This window comes from Astatotilapia calliptera, chromosome 18 (assembly GCF_964374335.1).
Source record: "Astatotilapia calliptera chromosome 18, fAstCal68.1, whole genome shotgun sequence".
Taxonomy (NCBI): Eukaryota; Metazoa; Chordata; class Actinopteri; order Cichliformes; family Cichlidae; genus Astatotilapia; species Astatotilapia calliptera.
The window spans coordinates 5,897,149-5,920,669 of record NC_137439.1 but is presented as its reverse complement, the minus strand read 5'-3'; the positions used below and the strand labels follow the sequence as shown (position 1 = coordinate 5,920,669).

The window sequence follows — 23,521 nt, the reverse complement described above, 5'->3', positions numbered from 1 at the left end:
GACCAAAACAAAGCAGAAAAGATGCATGAATGTTGGAGTTGATTTATCTGAACTGACTCCAGTGAGATGACGAGGCTGCTTTGTGTCTGCTGGATGTTGTTCAACTCTAAAAGTAGTTTTGATGTTCGGCCAAAACTTGCACACATTTAAAGTTCGAGCTCTCTGCTTCTCTCTGTTCCTTTCAGCCATCATGTACGTGATGGGAGCGCTGGGCCCAGCAGCTGGCTACCTGCTGGGTGGAGTCCTCATCGGCTTTTACGTGGACCCCAAGACTGTTGTCAACATCGACCAGAGTGATCCCCGCTTCATTGGAAACTGGTGAGAAGAGTCTGCCATGAGCCCATCGAAATGTAAAATATGTGTGTATGTTGAAGTTGGTGGGTTTTTTTATATAAATTTCCATTAAAGCAAATACACTCTGTGAGTATCACTACTATTACCAACACAGTAAGTTAACCATTTGTGTCTTCAGTGTGATTCACTGGGTTTAGTGCTGAAGCTCACAAACTGGGCACTGAAGAGTATCCTTCGAGTTTTTATCCCCAGTTTCTCAGAGTGTTAGTGGTAAATAAACTGTATTACTTAAGTTTCAGTTCATTAACACAGTACAGTTCAGTAGTATCTTTCTTGGTGAAAGTGCTAGAAACACACTTTAGTTGGTACCTGGGGTGGATTCTAAGTTAACCCTTTGGTGATATTCAATGGCTCTGCCTCGGAGACGAGCAGGATTATGCATCTAGATGCCTTTTTCAAAAATTTAATAAAAAGTTAAATTGTTTTGAGGTTCCATTTTGACCAATACTTTCCTCCTTTTCTCCAAATATAGCCAAATTAACGTGGCTGGTGAATGCTGCGCCGACTAAAAATGGAAACCAGAGAGTAAATACAGATTATAAATGTACATGTATGCTACAATTTAATACTTATGTCCACCAATTACAGAGTCGATCATTTATTTGCTGTATGTGACTCTAACAGTGTCGCATTCTTCCTGGTACAGGCTGTACTGCGGGAATATCTTGTTCTCACGGCTTCCCCGTACTGTGGGTGCAGAGATGCAACGAGACCAACGTAGCTGTGAGCGCATCTGTGATTAAATGAGTCGCAGGACGGACACACTTGGGCGGCTCTGTATGATAGACTGGGGCAGTAATAACAGACAGAGTGTACTTCACTCAACACCAAATAATAGGACTCTGTTAAAGTCTGGAGGGGTAGAATACACTTTGTCCCTGTTCGTCTCTGTGTTAAATGTGTGAGAAGAGAAGGAAACCTCTCCCAACACGGTCGCATCTGAAAACAAACTCCGGGTTTGAATCCTTCCAAACCAAGATGTGTTTGGTCCTTAGGTCACGTTTTCGCACATATCATCCATCTGAAAATCTGTTGTTGTGTGTGAGATGTGGTTAGTCATCTATTTAGAGCTCTCACTGATGCCTTCCTCTGACTGACAGCATAATCAGTGACTCACAAGCTAACAGCCACGAGCTTTCTACATGAATTATAGGTGATGATAGCAGGAAGATGATGGTGTACCAGTTTATGTGCATATTAATGAGGCACATGAGATAATACCAAGTCTGAGGTTGACTCTTTGGTAGCAAAAGGAGTAAAAACGGACTCAGAATTTAATAAAAACATGTGTTTTTAATATTTTACTTCAATAATCTCTGGGCTGTGTAGGTGGAGCGGGTTCCTGCTGTGCGCCATAGCCATGCTGCTGGTCATCTTCCCCATGTTCACCTTCCCCAAGAAACTGCCGCCCCGACACAAGAAGAAGAAGAGGAGGAAAAAGCTGAGTCTGGACGACCTGTCCAGTGACGACGACGTCCTCAAGGAGAAGAGCAACAACAAGACCCAGACGGTCACTTCGTCCATGGGCTTTGGCAAGGACATCAAAGGTACTGGAAAATCGATGATGTCAACTATTAGAGGAGTGTTTCCCAGAACTATGAGGGTGTGGGCTGTTTAAATATAACTCTTTAGTTCAATTTATTGACCTTAAAAGACGAGTTCAGACGGTCTTTCAAGTCTAATGAATGCAGAATCCAAGTCAGCCTCCTGTAATTGAATAACAGAGTAGAGGCTTATCGTGTAACTGCAGCTACCAGAGAAGAGAATAAAGCAGGAAGATTTCTACTATTAAGAGCCGTTTCTGAGAAATATGTTACCCTAAAAATCAGTTTGGGGCCACAAAACATATTTCAGCATTATAATGATTATTCACAGCTTATTGAGTATAAATAACCCTGTGAGCATGTCAGTAATTCATATCGTATACCACATGTTTCTACTCTGCAATCCACAAACTTTTTATTTTCATTAAAGTAACATTGGGGGTTTTTTTGCATTTAGGAAACGTGACTAAACCAAAGAATTTGTCAGTTTTATTATGAAACAGTTGTAAAGTAGAGAGAAACAAAAATACCTGTTAGCATTTTTAGGCCTACTTTGAAACAAAGTAGCTGTAACGCTAAGATGTCCCCTGTGAGTCCCAATTAACCACGTTAAAATTGTCCCAATTTAATAATTAGTAACAGGAACAGGATAATTAGGAGTAATTTTGACTGAAAGCATACTGCTAAGCCAGCAGTGTTGGTGGTCAAAGCAAACATGTAGATGTAGTTATATCACTGTTAAATTCTGACTTTCCTCCTTGACTTTCATTCTTTTGGATTTGGAATCTGTAGCTAGTCAGCAAAATTAAGAGAATAAGTAACCGGATGATACATGGAGGCAATGACACGCAAAATATTACAACTTTTTTTCCAGTACACAACAGTATCCAAAACAATAAATGATGAAATAATTTCCTTAATCACGATCATCTAGTTTTCTTTCAAAGCCACGCGGTTCCACTGAGAATGGGCTAAAGAGCTTCAGTTTCGAGACGCCCGGGTTAAAGCAATAGCTACACTTTTAGTATAGAGAATAACTTCTACAATAGGATTTTAAAATAGGATGGGTACAGAGTAGAAAGATATAAAACCATCAGTTATATATCTCAGCACGCACAGCAACAAGTGAGGCAACAACAGATGGTTTAGAGCCGATCGTTGTCCACAAAAGTCCTGTTTTTGTTTCGTGTTGACCCTGCTGAAAGCCACAAGCCGAAACAATGAAATGACCACATACTACATTTGTTGCTGGACCTTTAATCTCTTCAGGATTGCAACTAAATAAAAATATACTTTTCGCTACATCGCGGTAGCATCTTTGATGATTTAAGCAGACTTCGGTGTTGCTCAGGCAGCTCCTCCTGAAAAGGTTTGACAGCAAAGTCAAGAGAACGTGTTACGTGTTACTGCAAGCTTTTATTTTCTTCTGAGTGCTGCAAAGTTTGGAAAAAGAAGTCCAAATGGAGTTGGTTTCATTGCCCCTCTTCACAGCACTGATTTAGGAACATTTAGCCAAGGGGGTGGTTAAAGTTTTGATTTGAAGTGCCAAATTAAGGAAGTAGTATTGAAGGCTTCAATTTTAGCTGTTGTTCGTGATTGTGAGGATTTTTACAGGCAGCCCTTGACGGGCTAAATGGTTCTCTTACCCCCGTGTGAAATATTTCACATTTATTTACAGCCACTTTTTTCCCAGTTGAGTGGTTTTATTTATTTTGTGATAGTACAGCTCTGTTTGTTTTTTTTTGTCATATTTTCTGTACTCCTGAGAGTAGAAAAGCTACTCTAAACCTGTGTGCAGTGAACAGCGTGTGTGCAAATGTGTACAAATTTTGACAGCGTGCAGATTATGAGGACAGTTGAACTAGTCTGTCTCAGCCATCTGTAGTTCAGACTGAATCACAAACGGATTTGCAAAAATCAGAAGGGTTTATTTTCACTGTTGTGACGCTGACAGAAAAAAAAACCAAAAGCTTTACTTTGTGTTCATGTTTTTTTTCTTCACCCTCTTCCAGACCTACCTAAAGCCGCAGTGAGGATCCTCAGCAATGTGACCTTCTTGTTTGTCAGCCTGTCCTACACGGCAGAGAGCGCCATCGTAACTGCTTTCATCACTTTCATCCCTAAATTCATCGAGTCTCAGTTTGGGATCCCTGCCTCCAATGCTAGCATCTACACTGGTGAGTTAAATGTACACATTTTAAAGAGCATTTCGCCTCACCATCCCACCTCTGAAATCCTGCAAAGACTGAAAACTGGTCTCAATAAATCTGTTTTTTAAACTTAGAATTTATTTCTCATATTAAATGAAGCCTCCTGTGATTTTCCTGCAGACAGCATGCAGACAGACCAGAATATTCATACGACATCCAGGGCTTTAATTTGTGCAACTGCAGCGCTGGTTTTATCGGAGAGCAGAGCCAGAGAGGCTGTTACCCTAGCACTGCAAGCCAGCACATTAATAATAAAGAAACTGCTGTTCTTCAAATGAAGGGGGCACCTGGGACGCTGAGCTGGAGCACTGAGTGCATCACACACAAAACATTAAGAAACACACAAAGATACAAGCACATTAATGTCCTACATACACTCACAGTCACACGCCGATGCACATGCACACTTAAACGGGCATACAGGCTAATACTTTAGCTTAAACACAGAGCGTTTGAATGCTTGTTGTGCTGATTTTCTGTATTTGATCTGAACAACAACAATCTAGATGGATAAATAGCATTTCAATGTGTTAACGCATGGGTTTCTTTTTTGTGTGAACTGTCCCTTTAATTTGAAAATCCAACCTGAGGCGAATGCTGCCTTGTATCAGGCGATCCATATAGAAGTGTACAGTCCTGTTTAAAGCCATCCCGTTGTTGTGGCTGATAAATAAAGCAGCTGAAATGAACATGACACTCGGGGCTGACGACCTTTTTTAGTGGCTTTGGTTATTTTGGTAGACGAGAGCTGTTTGCAGTTGGACCACATGTGGAAGTCTGCGTAATGCTGTTGTTTATCAGGTTTGATGAACTCTGCACATATGAAATAGCTTGCAGGGTATACAAGTCTGTAAGAAGGAGTGCTTCAATTAGAGCAGGGGTGTCAAACATATGGAGGCTGGAACCTGTAAACTGAGAGCTGATTGGGACATACATTTGACATTAAATATATGTGCTGTGTATGTGTGGCCATTAATGTGACTCTTATTCACCACTGTGGGCCCTCATGAAACTGACTTGGACTATTTTAGGAACTGAAAAGTCAGAGTGAGGTCATTTATGATTCCATTTCATCCGAGATTTAGGAAGTTATTTTGTTACTGGAGAAAATATAAGGCTACTTACAGCTGCTCCCTTACTCATAGGGATAACTCGACAAAGTTAAAGTGTTTCAGAAAACATTCGTCCATTGATTCTTTTTTTGCTGCTTACATGAATCACAAGGGCGGCAGTCTAAGCAGAGATGCCCTAACTGGTCGCCTCCTCAGCCAGTCGTGTCCTGTCTCCAGATCTTCAGATTGTAAGGGACAAATTTATGATAGAAATTCTTTTTATAGTGAAAAATATCAGAACCGTACACACAGTGGAGTCAAAAATGACCCCACTCAGTCCCTCTAAATGATTCTCACTCTCTGTACGGATTATTCTTTGCTTTGAATTTATCATTTTAATAAAAAGAAAACGAGCAAAAAACAAAACAAGACTTTGCCCTTTTAAAAAATTGATTTTGATTGCTGTCGTCAAAGAACAGCACATCATTAGTCACACTTGTAGGTAACCATGAGTCATCTGAACTTTCCACACAAAAAACTCGATTACTGAAAGCGGAGTTTATAAACACCCAACAAACTACCGTAGTGTTTTTCACACTGGTTCTGCATTAATGTTGTTTATTCCTTTCATTCCTTTTAGCCACATTAGTATGATTTTTCTCCAGGAAATTACATCTTGTTATCAGAAATGTTTTAGTGTTTGAGTTGCATAACTGTCTCAGCTGTAGGCGGAGTGGGCTGTGAAGCCTGTGATTAGAACTGCCACTCATATATATTTTCAGAATATGCCATCCTCCGGTGAGTGAAATAAAATTATTTCTTGGGAACCTGCTCAAGAGTTTGTGAAGGTCCCAGGACCCCAATTTGGTATCCACAGCTGTTCACTTTAAGGGGCCTGAGTGGGTAGAGCAAAGCAGGAGCCCCCACCAGCCTGGAGTTACGGCGCTTTCCCTTCCCTCATTCAGCAGAATAAGTAAGATAAAGTGTAGGATATAATTTTGTGCCCACGTCTTTAGAGTTAAATCCACAGTTTAGTGTTTTGTCCTCAACTGTGGAAAAAAAATCATACTCGGTTTTTGCAGTTTAGTGTCTTCTGTACTTTAAAGCTTTAGTGAAAGCATGTTGATGTTGTGTAGCCACACTTCTTTTAGCTTTAAACCTGCGATCATCAAGAAAGAAACAGAAAATTCACCCACTGATCACTTGAAACTGTTCTTAGAGCCCCAAACTGATTTTGTTATCAGACACTGCGTTGGACGTTACTTTCTTTAGGAGCCTGCCTCAAGTGGCCTTTAGAGGAACTGCAGTTTTGTGGCACTTGCACATATCGGCTTCTGAGATTTTGATGCTTGGTTTTGGATTTAAATGGCCAGTCAGTCTGTAATCCACGTGTCTTTAGTCATGCTGGCATTGTGTTTAACATTTCTAGAACAATCTTGAACGTAGGGCAGGTTTCATTAAGGAGGAAGCATTGCTTACAGAGAACCAGACAGTGTGGTGAGCTTTTAATGACAGTCACTTAGGACTGAACAGATCTGGGGACTCCCTGAGGCTAACGGCTGGGCTTTTACCCTCGGGAACTACATACCTTTATGGACTTTTTCCTGTTATAATTCCCATTTAACAGGAATGCACACGTGATATATTACACATACCAACTAATTACAACTTGCAACAGCAGTGTTTTTTATGTGTTGTTGGGTTCGTGATATAGAGTTAAAAAAAGCATGGAGCCGCTACTCTGAGACAGAAGCTTCCTCCGTTAGACTCCATCTTCCAAGCTGAGAGGACAGACAGCTGCACAGGACACATTATCTAACACCTACTGAGTGAAGAGAGCATCTCTGCTTGGGTTAGAGGCTTCACTCCCTCCGAGGCTACCCACACTATAAATGTGTGCTGTCATGGCAATGCAAGGCTGCCCGGAGGCGGATGTTGTTGTGATCGCTGCGTTTTCTTTAGGATCTCATTGAAGAGAAAGCGATAGCTGCAGTGGCCACAGCTACACAGTGTGCCGCCGATTTGATCTGTGAAAGTCCAGCTTGAAAGCGAGCTGAGGCTTGAACGATAAACATATGCTTTTCTCACAGAGAAAATCATCTCTGGCCCTTAGTCCAGATAATTTACCCGCCTCATCAAACGCATTGTAACTATAGAAACAAAGTGCAGTGCGTCATACTCTGAAACGCACACACGGTAAAAAGAAAAAGTGAATTCCCCACAATGTGCAGCCGCAGGTTTAATTGCTACAGGATTAGTTTATATTGACTTCATTACCCTGGTGAATTTATGGCCACTTGGTGGCAGAAAAGCAGCACAACCAAACTGAATTACCACGTCTAGTTTTTATGGCTAATGAGTCTGCAACACGCAGCGTCCTCAAAGACTCAAATATGAAGTAAAATTTCAAAGACAAATATTGCAGTTTCTTTAAAGGCTACGGAGCCCCCCAGGGGACATGGGAGAAAAAAAATTAGGGAGGAAAAAAAAAATTAGGGAGGAAAAAAAAAATTAGGGAGAAAAAAAAATTAAGACGGACTTTTGCGAGATCTCGCAAAAGTATTGCGAGATCTCGCAAAAGTATTGCGAGATCTCGCAAAAGTATTGCGAGATCTCGCAAAAGTATTGCGAGATCTCGCAAAAGTATTGCGAGATCTCGCAAAAGTATTGCGAGATCTCGCAAAAGTATTGCGAGATCTCGCAAAAGTATTGCGAGATCTCGCAAAAGTATTGCGAGATCTCGCAAAACTCCAACAATGGCGGCAGCTACTTAGTTGTAATATTACTCTTTCTGGGTCACAAAATACACTTTTAAGATATTTTGAGGCGTGAATGTAGTTGTGTAAACGTCAGATACCTGCTCGGTTTACAAGACATCACATATTTGCAAAAGTGCTCCGACGTTTTTGGAGATCTGACACCCACTAGCTCGAAGCTAACGGGAGGTCGAGACCTACTACAGCCGGGAGGAACACCGCTTTCCCGGCACATCGTGCCTCGACCTCCCGGTCGGCTTCGAGCTGGCGGCCACTAGCTCGAAGCTAACGGGAAGTCGAGACCTACTACAGCCGGGAGGAACACCGCTTTCCCGGCACATCGTGCCTCGACCTCCCGGTCGGCTTCGAGCTGGCGGCCACTAGCTCGAAGCTAACGGGAAGTCGAGACCTACTACAGCCGGGAGGAACACCGCTTTCCCGGCACATCGTGCCTCGAGCTGGCGGCCTCCGAAGAATGCGGCTAAAACTTTTGCGAGAGCTCGCAATACTTTTGCGAGCTCTCGCAAAAGTCCGTCTTAATTTTTTTTTTCTCCCTAATTTTTTTTTTCCTCCCTAATTTTTTTTCCTCCCTAATTTTTTTTCTCCCATGTCCCCTGGGGGGCTCCGTATAATACGACCCCTTTTTTCCTCCAGTGAATTATCAGAAAGCAGGTCAACAGACAGAGTCCCAGTTCATTTGTCTGTTCCTCTTTGTCACAGATCTTGAATTGCTGCCGTTTTGGTATTGAAGCTTTGAAAAATCCCATAATAGAAAAGAGTCTTTGTTACTTTGTTATCTCCTGTATTGATGAAGCTGTGAGGCCCCACCTCCATTTGCCTCATTATAAACTTTTCATAGTATAAAGGTAAAAGTTTCTGTGGCTGCAAGTTATTGTAATCTGCTGATCCTGAGAGGTACGGGTAAGACTTTTTTCCACATTTGATTATTTCTGTTTGCTTGTCTTTGTCTCTTCAGGTGTGATTATTGTACCCAGTGCCGGCGTGGGGATCGTCCTGGGCGGCTACATCATTAAGAAGCTAAAGCTGGGCGCTCGCGAGTCGGCCAAGCTGGCCATGATCTGCAGCGGCGTGTCCCTGCTCTGCTTCTCCACGCTGTTCATCGTGGGCTGCGAGAGCATCAACCTCGGAGGGATCAACATCCCCTACACCACCGGGTAAGGAGAAGCTGGGCGGGTGAAACCCGGGGAGGTGGTGGGTCGTGCTGCATCACAGCTGACGAGGAAGACCGACGTCACTTCGGCGTCAATGCCACTTCATTCATGTCTGAATTGAGTCTTTACACTGGGTCTGTGTGTGCTGTTCCTGCAGTGATGTGGTTGTGGAGGATGTAGAGAAACACTCAAAGGATGGAGGAGACAAAGACGAAGCTAAGAATAAACAGACAGAAGTAAAAGAAAATCAGACTGACTGAGGAGGAGGGTTAAAGAAACTGAGTAATGAAAGCGGCTGAAAGAGTGAAGTCAGCCAAATAGTTCATCTGGTCGTTTAAACACATGTAATCTGTTCCTGCCACTTTTCTCAGCCTTATTTCGTGTCCAACTTTGTGTAATGTTGACCTCGGCCCTGTTTTTATGAGCATCATCTTCGAGCCTCAAAAACATGAGAGGCAGCATCCTCCCTACCTGGATAATACAAAGTCTTAAAATGCAGTGAGGTCTCTGGATTCTGGTGGGCTTTGATTTGATTTCACACACTGTTTATTTACTTTGGTCCAAATCAGTCGATGAGTTTGTAAACGTGTAGATTTTCCCCATGATTTGGTTTCTTTTCACACAGAACAAACTCCATAGAACGTAGCGTTTTGTGGGAACGAACAGATGAACAGAATCAACTTTTGGAGGTACAGGAGGTGTTTAGCTCAAAGTTGGCTTGGCTCACGTTCACATCCCTAAACAAATTGCTCTGAAGTTTGTTAAGACATGACTGAGACCTCCTCCAAAGGATCTCTGTGGATGTTTTCATCAGCACCAGAGTGATGACTGTGTTCACACCTGCATCTGTGAACCGCACCGAGAGGAAAAAACAGCCCAGAGTTTGATTTAAACAGACTAAACAGCGCAGTGTGAAAACACACTGATAACAACACAAGACATTTTGTGACAAAGTTTTTCTGTGTGGCGGAAAAACTAAACATCCAAACACCAGCCTACAAGCAGACAAAGCTCTTGCAACGTGCATTCTTGCACTTTGAAGTCATGTCCAGGACATTTATTACAGCGTTTTGTTGGCCGATATTTGTGTAAAGGACTGATGTACTGCCTGTTGCTAGAGGCAAAGACCAAAAGTACATCTGTACAAGAGGTGGGCGATGGATTTTCTGGATCTGTGAATGGTTCCCCTGTAAGGCAGGCATGAAACTTAGTCACAGACACGGAGAGTCACAGACGCCCTGCACGGGTCATCATTCCTGTTACAGTTCACGTAACGTCCAACTGAAGGATGCACGCATAGTCGGTGGCACTAGCATTTGTCACTTGGACCAGAGTGGATCCTAGAAACGTCTTTAAGACTAACAGATGTTTAAGACCTCTGCCAGAAAACAATGGCGATGTCACGTGATCCGAAGGCTTATGCTGCCTTCCTTGTACCTCACAGGTTATAGGTCGGATTTGGAAAAACGGGCGGTGACTTGCTCTGAAGATGGAGCCATTCAGCCATCAGTGCAGCGCCTGAGTACAGCACAGTGTATATATTTTTTCTCAGTCTAATAATACAGCTGTAGCACGTTCACTGATAGAATCCAGTCGGTTCTTTGTATAAGACTTTTTTGCCTAGCTGCAAATACTGTGTGAACAGTGAACACAAAGTTCAGCAGTTATACTTCCAACTTTGCACTTGAGATAGAAAGCAGCATTAACTCAGTCGGTGTCCAGACTGAAAAGTACATCGTGGTTATAATATCATTATAGGCCCTGCTGCTTGCACTGACAGTGGCTGGTGTTGTAAGCAGGCTATAAATAGTTTAGTTTGCTTGTTTGCTAATGTTGCTGACATGGTACTGTAATGAAATGGTGCCTTCATGTGTCTTAAAGATGATCAACCAAACCTGGAGGGCTGGCTGATTGTGAAATGCTCTCTGAATGATTTCATTCAGCCCAGTTTGTCACTTATAACAGACTGTAACCATAAACCTCTGCTTTTCACTGTAAAGGGCATCTGCAGCTATTTCAGTACTGACTTCCAGTGACACAAAAATACATTTGTTACCTACAATCACATGAAGCAGAAAGTTTTCCCCTATTTCTTTTCTTCTAATTGTTTCCTGTCACCCGACTGACGTATCAGTGACGTCTGCTCCAAACTGGTCTGTTTGTTCGATCTTAAAAATTTAGAAAATGTCAGAAAAAATTGGCTTCACGGTTTTCCAGGTGACATTTTCAAAGAGCTTGTTTTATCTGACATACAAAAAGTCAAAACTCTTCCATTAAAAAAGGTAGAAAAAACCTCATGAACCTCAGGAATGTGTTGGTTTCTCAGCGTTATTATCTGTTCATTTCCTGTACTGCATTTTTTAGCATTATTCTTATTCAGAGAAACAGAATAACTTCTTGGCTGTTATTTATTTATTTACTAGGAAACCTTGGTGGGCATATCCTCCAGCTTTATAACTATATAGCCTTTATAACAGCTAGATGGTTACTGAAGACAATTAGCAGCAGGTTTATTTGTTGACAACATAATAGGAAAAAAAGAGATTTTATCCTTCAGAATAAAATATTTGGCTAATTTTCTTAAAATGTTATAGCTGCTGTAAACCGAACAAACTCAAATCTTTGACATGAAGCCATAATAAAACATCTTTTCCCCTGCAATCATCCCACACAGTTCTGAAGTTCATTTTTAGTCATGTTTTTAGAGGCGGCACAAGTTTTTGGCCAGATCTGCTCCATTCAAGTCTGCAGTTTCATCAACCTGACAGCCCTTAGTTGTTTTTTTCAGCACCTCCCCTGGTGTCGTTCTTTTGCTTCTCCTTCCAGATGTAAACTTGGAATCCTGACTCTTTCCCTTAAACCGCAGACATCCGTTTGCCGACTGCAGCGTGGCCTTTCTCCTGTTTAATCATTTCCCGGTCTGACCGAGTAGGTGGTAGTTTTCATCACCCCATCTGTGGCTCATGTCAGGGAGGAAGCGAATGTTCGGATGAGTGCAGGATAACAGATAACGAGCCAGTGAACGGAGGCGTTTTCTTTTGCACAAAGCGTCCCTGAGAGCGATTACATGGCAACCGTGGAAAATGTCCAAGGACAGCTTGGAAGAGAGGATCTTTGGCTGCGTGCCCTCTCTGTTTTCTCTCTCGTTTGTCCCTCTGGTCTTTTTTTATTTCCCTCTGTGAGTCTGTCTGTCGCTTTCGCCCTCCACTCTTCATGTTTAATTCTTTTCGATTCCCTCCCTTCTGTCTCCTTTTCCTCGTCCTCTCTCTGCTTTTTCCTCTTGTTCGTCTGTTGTGTTTTGATGACAGCTGCGTCCATCCAACCCTACTGCTTAACTTGTTGTGAACAAAATAGATCAGGACGTGCCAGCTTGGCACAAACCTTTACATGGACGAAGGAAAGAAGAAATGATTCGTTTTTCTACGTCTAGGACCAAGGCCACTGTGACCTGAAAACAGCTTGTTTTGCCCATAACTTAAGAATTCTAGTTTTTCTTTTTGGCTTTTCCCAAACACGTCAAATCGTCTGAGTGTTCAGTGAATTTCTTTATCTGTCAGATTTCTCTGAAGAAGATTTGTAACTTTTTCCTCACGCAGTGTCATCATTACTAAATAAAATAATGGAGAAATGTACCGAAAGTGCTCATTGAAAAGCTGTGATGACTTTTCCATCAGCCTGAGCTTTACTTTGATGCTGCTTATCAGTAATGTGTTAGACAAGCAGTCACTATGCGGATCAATGCGAGCAAGAAATGAGCTTTTACACAGTGTTTAGTGTAATGATGTCGCCTGTTAACAGACTGAATTTGACTTAATGCCACTAAGTGCTGGGATTAATTTGTTTTCAGTGTTGAACACTCAGAAGTGGAATAGCTTTAAAGGAAAATAACTGTCTAATTAAAAAGGTTCTGTTTTCTCCCTTCAGACCTACACTCACTATGACGCAGAGGAACCTGACCGGAGGCTGTAATGTGAACTGCGGCTGTAAAATCCACGAGTACGCTCCGGTCTGCGGCTCTGATGGCATCACATATTTTAACCCCTGCCTAGCTGGCTGTGGCAGCGTGGCCAACGACAGCACTGGGGTAAGAGGCCACGATACCTGTGTCTTATTTTTTTAAATGTTGACACTAAAACATCTTCAATTCAGTCTAAGATGTATTTTAAATGTTTTGTTTCACTATTTTCTGCCCACGGCACGTGGTTTTCTCAGCTTGACTGTTGCTATTTTCAGCTCATGCAGCTCCGTCCTCTCATCCACAGGCAGGTCGCGGCAGATGGCCGCACCCCCCTGAGCCCGGTTCCTCCTGGAGAATACTTCCTGTTAAAAGGGAGTTTTTCCTTCCCACTGTCACCAAGTGCTCGCTCATGTTAACTGGGATTTTTTTTCTGTATTATTTTAGCAATTTACCTTAAAATATAAAGCGTGTTGTTGTGATTTAGCGCTACATAAATAAAACTGAATTAAATTAAAGGATCAATAAGCTCATAGCAGAATTGCTACTCCACCTACAGCATTGGTCCAAATTTAATCAAACTAGCACAAACTAAAGGTCACGTATGTCATTTTTACTGGCAACAACCTCTGAACTGTGATGGAGTTTGGTGATGTTCTCAAACAGTCATGTTTGCTGGGTTAGCTTCTTTAAACCATTCAGCTTCTTTTTAAAATTAGAAACAGGTTCTAATTTGGTATATTAACTGATGTAGAAATTCTATTTTTCTGTTCTTTTCAAATTAATAATTGCATTTAGACAGTGTTCTTGAACTTAACTGTTACTTTATAAATTATTTCGAAGTGAGATGGAAGAAGGTCTTAGTTTAGATGTGCTTTTCCCTCAATATTCATTTTAAAAGGATCCTCAGTTTAACTTGTTTGAACTTGTAAACACTACGGGGTAGTAGTAACCTGGACACTATCCTGGCGTTGTATATGTGTGATTTCAAGGCCAAAAACCAGAAGATTTTAATAATTTTGGCAAAAGAAGCAAAATGTTACCAAAAAGTTCCGTTTAATTCATTTTGTTGTTATTATACAAGCAAAGCCAACACAATGATATATGCAGTATTAATATGTAGGTGCAGCGCAACACAACACAGTAATGACACGACACAGTAACATAATAGAAAAGCAAAAACATAAAATGATATAAAAGCGGATAAAATAAATAAAAAAAATCATGTAGATTAATATAAAGAAAATAAAATAGCAGATTAGTGACTTATAGGTAATCTGTTGTTACTGATAAAGTGTCAGAGTGTGGCAGGTTCTGATCCAGTGATTATGTGTGTTACAGTGTGTGACTGAGTTCAGTGCTTATGGTGCACATGATTGGAGAGACAGATTTACAGGCCGGGAACAAAAAAATCTGTTCCTGAGCCTTACAGTGTGAGACACTGGTACTGTTTCACACTCAGTGGGGGATCAATGTTGAAAGGGGGAGTGGGGTCATAGTTCATGTTACACGCATGCAAGGTAAAGCGTTTCAGGTAGCAGTCTTTAACGGCATGTAGCGGGTGCCAACAGGACGCTCTGTTGGTTTCACTAACTGCTGCAGGTGCAGTGATTGTACCAAGCTGTTGTGCAAGATGTTACCGTGCAGTGGTAGAAGCTGTCCAGATGGAGTCTTTTCAATCTCCTCAGGCAGTGGAGGCATTGTTGTTGCTTATCAGGAAGTATATAGAGACCATGTCAGGTCCCCAGAGGCATAGAGACCAAGGAACTGAAAGCTCGTTATGTTCTCAGCTTTACCCTGTTGTAGATGGGGCTCTGTCTACCTTTTTTGGACTTTCTATAACATTAAGATCAAGGTTTTTGTTTGAGTCAGCAGATGCTGGATCTGCCCTCTGTAGGCCATGTCGTCATTATTAGACGGAGGCACTCGGATAGGTTTGAAAGAGTAATAAAAGGCCTTTATTTTCCCAGTGCTAAAGACATTCTCACTTCTTTTTAGCAGTTACATTAATGTCTAAAGTAATAACATTATGAACCATGTATCTAAACTTCCATACGTATCTTCATTTGCCCTCCAGATCCGAAACTACTCCGACTGCGCCTGCGTTCAGAGCCGGCAGGTCATCACGCCGTCGACTGGCAGTCAGGGCAGCAACCAGCTGCAGCTCGTCATCGTCAAGACCTACCTGAACGAGAACGGCTACGCCGTATCGGGGAAGTGCGACCGCACCTGCAATACGCTCATCCCCTTCCTCATCTTTCTCTTCATCGTCACGCTCATCACTGCTTGCGCTCAGCCCTCCGCCATCATTGTCACCCTCAGGTACGCCTTTATGAATCACTCACTGTGAGGAGGATGGGATGTCAATGTTTTGTTCCAACTAAAAGTCGTCAGCCTCTTTGGTTTTTAAGTACCGGTAACTGCCTCTCTGCAGACCAGGTGTTTTTATCACCTTTCTGAGAAAAAAAGAAACAATTTTCTATTTTTGTAGGAAATGAGTTTTCAAAAATAATCAAAAGTGGTGGAAAAGTTGAAGAAACTTTACTGACTGTAGACAAACTGTGAGAGTAAAGGCGACACTGTTGACTTACTGGTTGATCTACATTCCCTCTCTTACCTTATGGACAGCTGGCCTGCAAGGAGCCAGTTGAGATGGTTTAGGCATATGAACAGGATGCCTCACGAGCGCCTCCTAGGTGAGGTGTTTTGGGCATTTCCCATTGGGAGAAGACCCCTGGGATAGTACTGGGATAGTGCTGGCTTGGGAATGCCTCAGTATTCTTCCCAGATCAGCTGGAGAGGTCTGGGCATCTCTTATTAGACTGATGATGTGACGATGAATTTGAACGTGAACATTTCTTCTTTCATCCAAGTGGCAGTACTATCAAACTGTGATTTCCAAACTTTATCAACTCAATTCCCACAAAGTCTTTGAACTGATTTGTCTGATGGAAATGTATGTATTTGATAGATATTTCTGAACATTCGACAAATAAAAATGTTAACATCATTAAAGGATTCAGGCATGGGGCCATTTTCGATTTAAAAATGGATAAGTGGGTCTTTGTTAAGTAGATTTGTATCACGCAGTAGGACAGTCAAGTAAGATGAACATAATAAAGCCAAAAACACAGATATTTGTTGTGAATGAGCAGAATTGTTGCTGAATCACGTCTAAGCTGATCAAGTCTGCCGGCATCAGTCTTGTTATCTTTATCTGATAACAAAGCTCTCCTGCTCTCATCCAAACATGGTGACGTCTGTGTGCAGAGTCAGCAAACTTTAGAGTTTTATCAGAGTCGACTGGTGAATCCCCGCCCTTTTAATGTCCCTGTAACCCACTAAGATTAAAGGTAATTTGGCTAATGCTTGAAAAAAGCTGTAAACATAAACATGGTTATGTGCCGTCTGTGGTGAAAACACTCTTAGCCAAGTCCACAGATCAGTTCCCATCCATTTGGTTCATTTTTACTTTTGCTTTTTTTTTTTAAGAATTAACCGTTTTATTTTTCATAAATATGGCCGTGAAGCTTTTCGTTTCTTTGGAGGATTTTATTGCATATTACAGACCAAGAGGTTGCACAACAGGCATGGATGGTGAATATTTATTCGAGTTGTGAAGTTTGACTGTGTGTGGTCTCAGAAATGTTTTAGATGCAGGCACGATGCTTGGAAATAAATCTATATTCACGGAAACACAGAGTTGTGTGTTGTTATCACTGAACAAACACTTAAAATTTCAATTTTCATTGAACAAACACTTAATTTTAGCGATTCAACTGTAATATTTAACATTAGCTTAGGCAGTTGCTTTATTTGGTTCTATCATCCTCTGTTTCTGCCTTCCTCAGTCACCTGTCTGTGTGTTGCAGGTCTGTAGCGGAGCAGGAGCGGCCGTTCGCTCTGGGAATGCAGTTTGTCCTCCTCAGGACTCTCGGTGAGTAGAACCGGAAAGCACAGAGCTGCTCGTCTTGTTTTATTTTGCCATGAAATTAAATAGAAAAGCAGAATATCAGCAGTGTTATTTGTGGAGCTCGATGGAGAGATGGGCTCACTGCTTGTAAACACTCGGTGCCTCCTGACTCACGAGATGTTTTACAGATTTTTAAAAAGTGGCAGTTATCCTGAATAAGGAGGAGTCAAAGGAGGTGAATTATATTTGATGCATGTTCAGGGAGCTGCTGTCAGTGTAAGTTATTTAGAGGACAGTTAGAAACTGTGTTTGGGGTTAATCAGGTGGTGAGGATTATGAAATTTATGAAATCCAGGATGGCACTTCTCATCTTGTGCTGCAGTTTCTCACAGCAGCTCCTGCAGCTTTATTAGTGTCTCACCTCAATGAGACAGCTGAGAGCTCACGTCTGTTCTGGGTTTTTTTTTTTGTTTAGTTTGTTTTTTTTACCTCCCTTGACCTCTTCTTTCCCTGTTTTCTCTTCCATGTCATCGTTTTTTTCTTTCTTTCTGCTCTTTCCATCTCCTTTTCTGTCCACTCTCTCGTTCTTTGCCCCGCCTGATTTCTTCTTCTTCTCTTTTTTTACTCAGCCTACATCCCGACTCCCATTTATTTCGGGGCCGTCATCGACACCACCTGCATGTTGTGGCAGCAGGACTGCGGCGTCCACGGCTCCTGCTGGGAGTACGACGTCACTTCTCTGCGCTTCGTGTACTTCGGCCTCGCTGCTAGCCTCAAGTTCCTTGGCTTCTTCTTCATCTTCCTCACCTGGTACTCCATTAAGTACAAAGAGGAGCGGGTAGAGCGCTGGCTCAAGCGCCACCTGTCGCCCGTCGACACCGTGGGCAGCCTCGTCTGCCACCCCGGCGGCCACAAGGGCCACGCCCGCACCCGATCCTGTCCCGTAAATATCCCTCGAACCGACCCCAACGCTCTGCCTGCTAATGCACCGCCGCGCGCCGGCACCCTGAACCGTGGCGTTAGCACCCAGAGCTGCCCCGGCCAGGAGCTGAAAGCAATAACTCCTCCTCCGGCAGCCGCGGCTGCACCTTCACCCGCAGCGGCGCCCAGCCCCGCACCTGCCCAATCACTGGAACACGTCTCAGTCCGAGTCTGAGCTCCAGATCGGGGCCAGGCGACGAGGCAGGTCTCTTCCACTGACATCTTGTTTCTCCAGTCAGCTGGGTTTTTAGCCGCTGTCAGGAACACCAGTCACAACACGGATGTCCCGCTCGCATCTCAAATCTCTGATTAGCTGGTGAAACACTGGTAAACTACGTGGACCGAAAACCTTCAGGTAGACCTCCACTTTGTCCAGACCAGGTGGAAATCTCTGCTCGGTTCATTGAAATGCAAATGGAAGCTTGGTTTCCTTTGAGATGGAAGACAGTTCATCGCTTATAAGCCCCCACCTCCACACTCCACCTTGGCAATGTGTGCCTTCTGTCACCACGATCCTCACATTAATAGTACAAAACACACTGGAAGCCCCTCACACACAGACTGGTCACCTTGTAGGAGTCACCTGAACAGATACCTCAGCTTCGCTAACCTCTCCCTTCAGCTTCACCGTCGCCTCACGTCTGCGTGCTTCATCCTCATTTGCGATTTTCTTTTGAGCCATTTTTGTTCTTGTATCAGCGCTTTCACTGGAAAAAAAAGAAAAACCTTTGGAAATGTGACACACAACCGTTAAAGAACTGGAAACCGATGGCATGGTGCTATGTGAAAAACAGCGTCCTTTTTTAAAATCTTTTTTTTTTTAAAAAGAAAAAACCCAACAGGTCACTGGGCTAAGCAGCTTGGCATGCACAGAATGCCTTCCTCTTCGATGCAAGGCCTTTTGTTGCTCCCCTGACACAATGACACGCAGTATTACTGCTGAAAGTCGGATTGTTTTGGCTTTTTCCAGCTCCATACAATGCATCCATACATCCGGGCCTCCGACTGGCACCCTGTGATAAGCAGCTTAACCTGGGAAGAAAAAAAAAAAAAAGAGGATCGGCATTTTCCTCCTGACCACATTCCCGGCGAGCCAGCGGCGGATTCTCCGAATAAACGACTGGAAGAACGAGGAAAGAAACGGACTACATTTCAGGCTCAGTGACTTCCGTCCACTTTACTAACAGCAACTCTAACATTTGTACTCAACATGTAGGATGGCGAGTAGTCGACCATCACGTAGAGGTCATAGTGTAGTCATCTGTTCCCTTTGTCTGCTCCAGAAATGAAAGCGGCGTCTGCAGATGGAAACTGTATGAATGCACCTTGATGGTTTAATATGAAACACTAGTCCTGGTGTATTATGGGTAATGACCTGCTCGTCTGCCAGAATGTGATGTGTGTTGCGTTTGATAGGTGTAAGTCGCAGCCAAGTGAGGAAAAAATAAGAAAATAAGGCATCAGTTTGCAGAATGGTTAGGTTGTTTATTGAGAAAGTAGAGAAAAGGTCACAGATTCCTGATGGAGTGCAGCTAATGATCGTTTTCTTTGATCTAAAAAAAAAGTCAAACAATGTAAATCAACAGTTTTTCTGAGCTCAAATTTTTTTGTTCAACCCCGAAACCCAAAGATGTTTTTAGCAATATGAAAAACCGAAACGCTTAACCTATCAAATGTGCAAGTCCAATTAGGCTCATTTCCAGCTCTACTGTTTTACTCTTGGACTCGACTAGAGTAGCTTTGCATGACTCACAGTTTAAAATAATCCTCTTTTAACTCATACAGGCCTTTGTTCAGTCCCTCAATTCGTCTACTGTCCCAAACAAGCTCTTTTAATATTTTACACCAGTGGTTCTTAAACATTTTCAGGCCTGATCCTGTTTTCACCTGTCACTAAACCATCTTTTGTCAATTACTAACAACAAACGTAGGGTCTTGATCTAGAGTCAATGCAAGAGCATAGAAAAAAAAGTACCACTGCTTTAAACCTGCTTTCTTCTGGTTGGCTGCCCCTCACAAACAGTAGGTTTGAGCAGGAGGGGGTGGGGCTTTGGTCTCACACCCAGAGTGGTGTTGCCTGAGATGACAATAGTAGGGACTTCCCAGCTCACTCACTTAAATATTCACCATTAAAACAGCAGACATTTAAAGTAAGGATAACAGCTCGACTTTAAAAGACGTGAAGCGCCAGTTTGAACCTCAGACGTTGTTTTTTCTTTTGGCAGTTTGGTGTAACAGATTTAGTCGTTAAAGGTCAGAATAAATTTTGCTCCATTTATTATGACATTTAAAAAATATAACATTAAACTCAGCAGCAGTCGTTTTTTGGTAGACGTTTTCTGATCGTGTTCTGTGAAGGAAAAGTTGCACAACTGCTACTAAATGCACTGAAAAGCAAGCAGTCACCGTATTTGGAAAGTTTTCAACAAGAAGCCTCAACAAAAATAAGTAAAAATGACCAATCTGAAGAAAACACAACCCAATAACAGAAAAATTAGACCTTTTTTTTTTCTTGTTTGTTTTGATTTCAAAAGTAACAGTTAAGTCATATATTTAAAGCTTGTTTTAAAATTAGTTAGTGGTTAAAGTAGTTAAATTTTTGATTTAGCAGCCCAGTGGAAGCAAATAAACACCATCACTTTTATGTTTTTAATTCTACTTTACACTAAACAAACTGTGGAACTGAAGTGATTCTTAACAGTGATGAAAGCTCAAAAAGTAACAAGTTTAATTCCTAAAATGTTTTAATAGTTTTGCAATAAATGAATAGTATTAGTAAAAGTAAATCAATAACATTTGTCGGACACTGTCAGTGCGCACAGTGATGGGACAAACTTCTTTTTTGATCCCGAAAACAATTTTGCTCCAAATTTTTTGGATTCTTTTAAATCCAGAGATTACATTTACAAAGGAAATATTTTTGAACCTGTACCACCATGTAAGCCATGTTTGTGTTTTGTACATAAACAGTTGGATGAGGATTTGCTTCCACTGTGGCTGCAGGCCAAAACTTTTCTCCTCAGTCTAGAAACCTTGAGGGCATTTCTGAGCTTTAGGAACAGAAATATAAATTTAGATCAGTGTCAGAGCTTCTTTCCTCTTGGCTCTCTGTTTACAGCTCGTTGCACATCCGTGTTTGTTTTTCCCTCTGAAAACTCAAACCTCACAAAAACACTGTGTTTGGATGTCGAGGTGCGATGCCCGTGGAGGCTCGATGTTACATGTGCTCTTACTGTACACGCGCAGTTTCATCGATCGCTGTCCTGTGAGGACACCTGCTGGGCAGATGTGTACCAGCCGTCCGACACACACATCATGTCCCAAACCAACCGAAGAGAAAGACGATCAATACTTGTTACATGCGAGACAGAGAACAAGAACCAAAACAGTATTTTTGTGTGTCGACAGCACGGTTGGTGCCTCATTTTGTCCCGGTGTTTTTACTTTTGAGACCTCAGATAAAAGCAGCTCTGATATTTAATGCTGAGCATTCAAACTGGGCAAACTTTAAAATGAGATGCCTGACCATCACTCCGGAGCCCCAGAAAGTTCACACTCATTTAAAGCCACCTGTTTCATTTGCTGCACGGTTTGAGCTCCAGCAGGTGAAGGACAATTTTTAAACCGTTTTCTGGCGTTTAACCTCTTTCACCAAACTAATAAAAACGTAATAAAAGCAGCTATTTAAGCAGTAAGACTTCAGACAGATACCAACAGGTCGACTTGGGCTGTATTTTTATGCATTCATCAAAGATTCAGTAAAAGGACTCGATGTTACAGTCCCTGACAATGCATTGCTTTAAATGGAGAAAATCATGAGGGATGGCTGTTATGAGGAAAAGCAGCCCAGAAACTTGACCAGCGGCACACATCGTTGTGTGCCTAAACTTTCGTTCTTTTACCCAAGCTAGTCTGCCCTTTTTCCTTGGTTAGATTTAAAGAATTTGAGTTTAACTATTTTGAATTTTAAAGGTTTGAGCAAGTCTAGGCATACCTGTAAAAAGAGAACAGTTGCTTATACGTTTACGTTATATGTGCATTATTGACACAGTATTGTCACTTCATTGTAATCGTCAATACACGGTTATCATGAAACTCATAACAGCCAACAAACAATCGATCAGTCGACCCTTGTTTTTGTTTACAGTTACTGCATTAATATTATTATTATTATCATTATTATTATTGTTTTACACGTGCTTCCTATTTTGTTCCCCTCAGAGAGTCGCGGTGCATCTTGTGCAGCAATAGGATAAAAAATAAAATTCAAGCTGGAATATTTCAAGATGAGGCGCGTGCTGGAGCTGATGACTGACTGGTGAGCTTTAAGGGTTCAGTGATGTTAAAAAAGATTCTTGTTTTAATTAAAGTGATTATCATGGTTGAACAGGTTAGAGCTCATGTCTGATGCAATAACATGTTTCTGTAATGTTAGAGTGACAATAATCACACATAAGAAACGTCGTTGGGACAAAAAAGAAATCGCACCACTTCTCAGTAAATGGAAGGAAAACTTGACGCACGATTCCAGTAGAGAAAGTAGAGTAGAATCAAATTTCAGCACATCATTCCATTTTCATGTACAGCGAGAACAACTAATACAAATCTCACCCGTGTCCGTCTGTGTCGTGTTAGAGATGCTCGTCCATCCGTTTAACATTTAACAACCAGAACATCTGCTGTTTCAGTTTGTCCATGCAGCGCTGCGGTTTAGCTGCAGGCGGCGCTGTTTCACGTCTCAAACGACACTGGGGGGATGAACTGCTGACACCAGTATTTCTTGATGGCTGGCTTTTTTTCCCTTTTTGATACCACACAAAAAGAAAATGGGAAGTTTTTGTTTAACAGGAGGAAAAGGTGCGTTTATTGGGGACTATTTTTCATGGCGGATTAGTCAACCTGTTACTTTTGGGGCAGCACAGTGATGCATGTGGGAGTGGGTCTGTGCTCATGGTAATAAAGGAACATTTCAGTCGTCTTTGGACAGCGGTGCAGTGCTGTTAGGAGGAAGTTTGTGGCTTTCTGGGTGTCGTACAGCTTAATAAACCTTGTAATGAGGCACACAGGAAGCCTCCTAATCACACACCTGGACCACCTGATGCACTGATAGATATTCTGTAATCTTTATAATGAAGCTGAAAGCTTTTTAAGGGGTTCAAAGGTCCAGAAATTCTCACTTCTCATTTTAGCCGCACATAACCAGCCGTGCAGGTGGTGTCAGTATTTCATCCTCCGGCTTCAGGATTTTACCACATCGAGTCGTTTACCTCCGTGTGTTGCTTCATATGTGGCATCATTTCCAGACTGTGACTACAGACAAAGACTGAATCTTTACGAGCTCCTTCAGGCAGATGTAGGTTTTACCTTCTTCTTCTTCTTCTTCTTTTTTTTTAAAGAAAAAAAACAATCAGTATTGTATTTATTTCCAAACAGTGTTTTTGAATGACTGAACGATCGCACTGATGAGAGGCAACATGTAGATTTGTGGATGCACTGTTTACAGATGCCTTGGTTACTTGACTTCTGTCAATAAAAATGTGAAGAAAAAAATTAATAAAAGAGAATTACAGAAACTGCTGCTTTG

General features: G+C 42.0%; 1 protein-coding gene across 14 annotated transcripts in view; it reads left to right on the top strand.

Moving 5' to 3' along the window:
* LOC113010480 (solute carrier organic anion transporter family member 5A1-like) overlaps positions 1-23,521 on the top strand; it is a 50,643-nt gene that overhangs the window by 22,308 nt on the left and 4,814 nt on the right. For 12 of the 14 annotated variants that reach the window (XR_013903209.1, XR_013903211.1, XR_013903208.1 and 9 more), the window contains exons 2-8: positions 186-318; positions 1,684-1,901; positions 3,911-4,075; positions 8,893-9,091; positions 13,013-13,172; positions 15,121-15,365; positions 16,916-16,980. Coding sequence is in view for 7 of the 14 variants with exons in the window: in XM_080292709.1 (XP_080148835.1) it covers positions 186-318; positions 1,684-1,901; positions 3,911-4,075; positions 8,893-9,091; positions 13,013-13,172; positions 15,121-15,365; positions 16,916-16,980 (1,185 nt within the window). In the remaining 7 variants the exon portion in view is untranslated. Of the gene's footprint in view, positions 1-185; positions 319-1,683; positions 1,902-3,910; positions 4,076-8,892; positions 9,092-13,012; positions 13,173-15,120; positions 15,366-16,915; positions 16,981-17,585; positions 23,511-23,521 lie in introns of those variants that run through there. The other 2 variants (XM_080292706.1, XM_026149555.2) reach the window with 1 other exon arrangement.